Source organism: Chroicocephalus ridibundus, chromosome 11 (assembly GCF_963924245.1).
Source record: "Chroicocephalus ridibundus chromosome 11, bChrRid1.1, whole genome shotgun sequence".
In the NCBI taxonomy this organism is placed as follows: Eukaryota; Metazoa; Chordata; class Aves; order Charadriiformes; family Laridae; genus Chroicocephalus; species Chroicocephalus ridibundus.
Genome location: NC_086294.1, coordinates 9,664,270 through 9,670,269, shown reverse-complemented (window position 1 = coordinate 9,670,269; position 6,000 = coordinate 9,664,270). Strand labels below are relative to the sequence as shown.

Sequence of the window (6,000 nt, the reverse complement as noted above, 5' to 3'; positions counted from 1 at the left end):
ACTTGCTAACAGAGAAGATGCTATTAACATTTGTAGGAGACAGGAAGGCACTGATCTGTAAACAGTTTTCTTTTCAAAATTATGTATTTTATCCATACAAAAAGCGAGATATTTCTGGTATCACTTTTGAATTCTTAAATGACCAGATTTGGGTTCAGGTGCCTTGTTAGCCCTGTGTTGCCCATTGGACTATCCTCTTTACTGTCTGACTTCTACAGTTTCTGCTAGGATAGGAAGTTGCTCACACAAATGTCAAGGTCATTTGTTTAGATCAATTGGACCTTATTGGTGAGAGAAGCAATTAGTCTATAAACATTTGGCAAAGAAGCAGAGGAGTAGTGACCCTGAAAAAAATGATAGCGCTTAGGTGGAATGGACATACCAGATAGCTAATCTCAGATTTTGGCTTATTCAGGAGTAGTTACATAGTATTGTACTTACAGGACTGCTTTACAGAAAGAACATTTGTTGTTATATGTTTTCCCATCAGAGCCGCAGAAAGGTTGATAGAGTCTTTCGCAGTAAATAGGTCTTCCTCTCTCTAACCTTTTGTATTCACTGCAGTCTACCTGCAAATACAGTATCATTTTTCTTTGAATCCATCTTTCTCACATTCTCCATTCATCTACAGAAATAATAAATATATGAATTTTTTGGACAAGCTTGTTAGCTGCTCTAGAGCAGCACAGTCAGTGGTGCTCCACTGTCTGTATTAGCTGAGCCTAAGCCTCAAAAAAGAAACTTCTGACAGAGATGTGTGTGATGCTACCGATGTCAGGTACTGAGCACCTTCAGGGACTTTGCTGTCTGTCTGAATAAGAATACAGCCACTGGAAAAAATACAGTCCCTTTTCCATCTACGGAAAAGTTGAGTCTTAATATTTTTTTTCTACCTGAGTGTAATTGTCAGTAAATTCGGGTTGAGATTAGTTCTCAAGGATGTGAGGCGTTTCTGTCTCTTTATTACACAAGTAGCAGCTCTTGACACTTTTTAGACTGGTGAACGGATCTGCTGAAGCAGAATTAAGTAAAATCCTATTTAAGAATTATCACGAAAACAAATTGTTGGAAAACCCTCATCTAATAGTGGAACTGTATTCATTACAGACTTATATATGAAAATGGGAGTACAAACTAATAAAAGAAATGACTGAAAATGCTCCTGTCCTGTTTTTGAAGCTCAGTCTTCTCCTCTCAAGTGAATGTCATTCCAGGTATTTGACAAACAATTACTTCCTTGTGCAGTGCACATAGTCTATTTAATGTGCTGTTTGTCACCCTCAAAAGCCTAGGGCTTGCTTGCCTAGGAAATCACCTGTCCTTATAGGTGCTGTTGTAACTAAAATTTTTGCTGCTAGTCTAGTGACAATTTGAAGCATATTAGTCTTTGGAGGGACACTATGGCTAGAGCTTTTCCTTTCTGAAAATCTAGCCAAAATATGTCTTATAAATGCATATATTTAAAACAGAACTCAGCCTTGCTATTCTCTTGTTATGGCATGATTTTTTCCCCTTCATTCCAACTCTTAGTGAATGACAGGAGTGTTACTTCAGCCAAACCCTGATTATATGATTGGTTTTATGCTAGTCTTTGCCCAGGGTCTACAGGTGTGAAGTGAGGAGCTGTGTGTGGTCAGGCCCTTCAGCAGCCCAGCCATGGGTCAGCACAGACTGAGAGGTCTCCACTGGCAAACAGAGTCATTAGACAATCACTGTTTCTGGTATCATGGGCTTAAATGCAGTGTGCCATTAAAAAAAAAAAAAAAAAAAAAAAGGCACATGGGATGTTAGTTTACCAGGTTTTCCCTTAATTTGGGCCATTCCCTCTCCTCCAAAGCCCTGGCTGCTCACACATTTCAAATTCTGTGGCTGGAAAGCAGGAGGCAGACACCTAACCCCAATTGCAAAAGCAGGTCAGAAACTTGACATAACTGACAGGTTTCCACAACGTAACCCAGCAGAGGCAGTGGCATGGGAGGGAATCTCTGTAGCTTGTAAATTATCATTTTAAAACTAGTTAACCACCAACTTGTGAGAGGCAAGGGCCAGCTAATACGAAAGCTAGAAAATAAGTGAATTTACCCCATATATATATATATATATGTGTGTGTGTGTAATGGCTGGTAAAACAGACAAGATACTTCGTTTGGTGTGGAGAATGGAACAGGCTCTTCCTGAAAAAGTATTGTATATCTTGGTGTAGTTTTAGGCATTAGAGACCATACATATTGTGCTAGTATGGGACCAGCTCTGTGTGTGTGCGTGTGAGTTTCCACTCCCTGCTACAGTCCACTAGACTCCCAAAGGGTTTGTCTCTGCTCGTCTGAGTCAGGATTTTTATTGCTTCGTGCCTTATTTCTTTCAGAGGCTGACCTCAGGATGGGCACTCTAGCATAACCAGCGAGAAATTAAAATCTCTAGGTTGATTTAGGAACTGAAAATCACTAAGAAAGCCTTGTAGTGTTATCACCAGATAAATATTTTAAAAGTCTTGATTTCTCTCACTTAAAATTTGGCCTTGCCCAATTTCTTGCCCCAACTGCATTACAGATAAAAACATATGGAAGTTGCCAAGGCAGCTGTATGGAAACCACGTATCTGAAACTCAAGGATTTCTCTCTGAAATCTCAATACTTTGGCAGTATTTAACTAACGTTTAATATTTTTTTTCTGACCTTATGTTGTTACAAACTATATACTTTTGTCCAGAAATAAAGGAAAAAATTACTCACCTCATCCTTTTTGGCAGCATCTGCAATATAAACGGAATCACAAAAGATAAAATAAAAAACATTGTTGATGAACATTCAGTTTGCACTGAGATGATTTCATTACTATCAACCCTTCCAGCAACACAAAGTCTCTTACCTCCTTGAAAGTAAATACTGACATAGTTTTTCAGTGTTTAATAAGATACAGGTGTCAGGACCTATTAAACAAGTGGACCTTGTTGTATTGTTTACCTTAGAAATCTGTGTCAGCAGCTAGAACAGCCTTTGTTTTCAGAGGGAATGGAAGCTATTATTCCCCTTTTCACCAGAGAAAGACTGAAGACCCAGAAGTCAATATTATGCTCAATGGCCAGACTTTTTAGGATAAACTAGTTGTTGAGCATGACTGAGTTTTAATTCCCAAGTTCATTAAAAAAAAAATTATATGTGGCCGTAAACAAATCACATGGTCCTTTTAAACTTTGTTTTTCTGTCAATAATGAGGATAATATCTTCATTGAAATGTAATACTATATATATATAATAATGATAATGCAATTTGGATCACAAACCACTTTAAAAAGTGTTTTCCCTTGACAGTCGATGTGGATTCTAAACTATATTGCTGAAGGATTGGCTCCTATTTTGTATATACGTGGTGTCTAATATAATGGAGCCCTGTTCTCAGGTGGGGCTTCAAAAAGCTCCTTCAAAACAATGATAATTACACCTCCCATAAAGTAATCAAGTAACATTGGCACGTCTCCATTATGGTGACACATTTGTTACTTTCTTTAGGAATGTATTTTGTTCTTCTGTCCTGTAATTGTCATTCTGTGGCTTCCAAGGGATAAAAGTTATCAGGCAGAGGCTTCTGTACAGAAGGAGCAGGAAGAAAATGCATTATGATATAAAAGGCAATACAGCTCTTGCACTTGTCTTTCTGACTAAATGTAGCTTCTTTTAATGTCTAAAGCCATTAAGCTTTCCACTGAAACTTCCTTTCATGGGGCTGCTTACATCTGCTCATCAAATAAAGCTGTCCAAGGTAAAGAAAACTAGCAGAGATAATACTCCATGTCAAATTTCAGTCTATGTCACCAGAAGTTTGACTGAGTTTTCATTATTCTGGAATTGGATCAGATTTAATCCACTTCCACAAAAACATTAAGATATTTTTCTCTGGTAACCTTTTAGTACCCACCGTGTATTTAAGAGTCAATGCAAAAGAGATGTGGCTCAAAAAATATTGATCCTTAAAGTTCTAATGCAGAAAAGATAAACTAGAAAGTTCAAGGAAGGAATATGCTGGAATTCTTATGAAAGCAGTATTTATTTTTTTTCCTGCAGTTAATGAAACACTGTTTGGAAGAACAGTTTCCGTTAAAAGCATGCCATTTCATTGACATTCATGTTTTTCATAAAAATTTAAATTTTGAGACAACTTTCAAAGCGAACTTTTCACAGCTATTCAAAATGGAAAAATATTATTTTGTTTTGTAATTTTCATTTTGTTTTAACATTTTCATTGTTTTGCTTCTTTAACTTTCATAATGCTATTGAACTGCTATACTACTAGCAGAGAAGATTTGGACTCTCCTCTTTCAGTTATTCTGAATTTACTTATTTTTCTATATCTTTCTTTTTTTTGTAGTTTTTGTCTAAGAAAAAATAAATTACCAAGTGACGGCTCAAGAATTTCCTTCCAGCTCCCTGTTTTACCATAGAGTAACTTGTGCCTCAAAGCTCTCCCCAGTCTGGCAAACTAACATCATAAAGAGGTTATTCACAGCCATATTATGTGGCCTGTGCATAATCAACTGTCTCTTGCTTGCTCAGTTTGGTAGGAGAAGGATGTCATCAGCTCCAAGCTCCCTGCTCAGATGGAAATAAAAAATAACTAGGTAAAAACCTACTGTAGTTCTGAGGCTTTACAGTTCACTTTTTAGTTACCATGCAGAATGCAGCTCTGATTCACACCACCATCAAGGAATAGGTTTCATCTACTTAAGTTGGCAGCTGTAAAGCTGGTGCAATACTGCGTGCTAAATAGTGCAGAAGCATAACATTTCACTTGCTTTCTGCCACCCAAGTCCAGCAACCATTGCTTACTATCCCAGTAGACTGAGAAGCTTCCATTGTTTGAACATTAGAACTATAATATATTGGGAATTAAAAAAGGTTACTTACTTGCTAAGCAAAGAACTGCCAGGGTGAGGAGCACAAAGGCGCCTGTTATCTTCATGGCAGACATGGGTCCTTGACCTGTTTCACAGCCAATCTGTGCTCTAAGTATTCCAGTACACTTAGCTTAAATGTGTATTCGTGTATCCGTGAGAGCAGATATATATATACGCACGCACAAAGAGCAGGAACCCTGATGATGAAATCCCTCTTGTAGAGAGGGTAATTAGAAGAAGGTGTTGCCCATGGGTAGTGTCAATAAGAATGTCTTCTGTACAACATGAAGGTCATAAGTACAGGGCAAAGATGAGTGTCACAGCATGGATTGTGTTGATAAAGGAGATGTATTGTACTTTTCTAATCCCCTTGCCTAATTAACTGTTCCATCTCCATTATCAAGTTCAAGGAGTGACTCAGTAAGGTGGTTCCTTAGTGCTGTCCTGTTACTGCCATATTGGCCCTTAGAGCTGAACACAATTCACAGGAAAAAAAAATAATTCCTACTGGTTGTGTTCCGAAAGATTCTTGCTAGTAGAGCTGAAATGCTTGGTCCCTATTCCTTTGAAATTTTGGAGACCCTTGTCACTAGCTGTGGACAGAGGTGATGCTGGTGGGTATTGCCATGCACTGAACCCTTTCAGACTGCTCTGTCATAGTAGTTGCTGCTTGGAAAAGTTGATGTTTCACGTGAATACCCTCACCTTCACACACAGCCCAGGAGATCCCCCAGTCTTTTCAGCGTTCTTCTGCCTTTAAGGTTCAACCAATTTAGAGATCAGATGCAGTGCTTTGTAACAGGAGGAGCAAAGATATCACATTGCACTGCCTAGCAAAGAGAAGTGATGAGTTCTCAGCCACTGTGCATCCTGCGGAGTTACTGCCTAGTTTGCTGTCATGGAGATATGGAGAAGATCCTCTGCCTGTCCATCTTCTCCTTTGTTGCTATTTCCAGCACAATAGCTATCATATCATGTGGGATTCTTTAAACAAATCTAGCATGGTGTGACTTAACCAATAGGCATAATTTTCTGTTTTTTATAATACAGACTAGGTGTACTATATATAATACAGACTATAATATAGACAGTCTCAATGGGAAACTCAG

The 6,000-nt window shown here is 38.2% G+C and overlaps 1 protein-coding gene across 1 annotated transcript in view; it reads right to left on the bottom strand.

The window, feature by feature from the left end:
- Positions 1–445: 445 nt before the first annotated feature.
- IL12B (interleukin 12B) overlaps positions 446–6,000 on the bottom strand; it is a 42,281-nt gene continuing 36,726 nt past the window's right edge. Inside the window, exons 11-12 of the mRNA XM_063349500.1 lie at positions 2,733–2,752; positions 446–569 (exon numbers count right to left, since the gene is read on the bottom strand). Of these exons, the coding sequence (XP_063205570.1) occupies positions 2,734–2,752 (19 nt within the window). The 3' untranslated portion in view covers positions 446–569; position 2,733. The remainder of the gene's footprint in view (positions 570–2,732; positions 2,753–6,000) is intronic.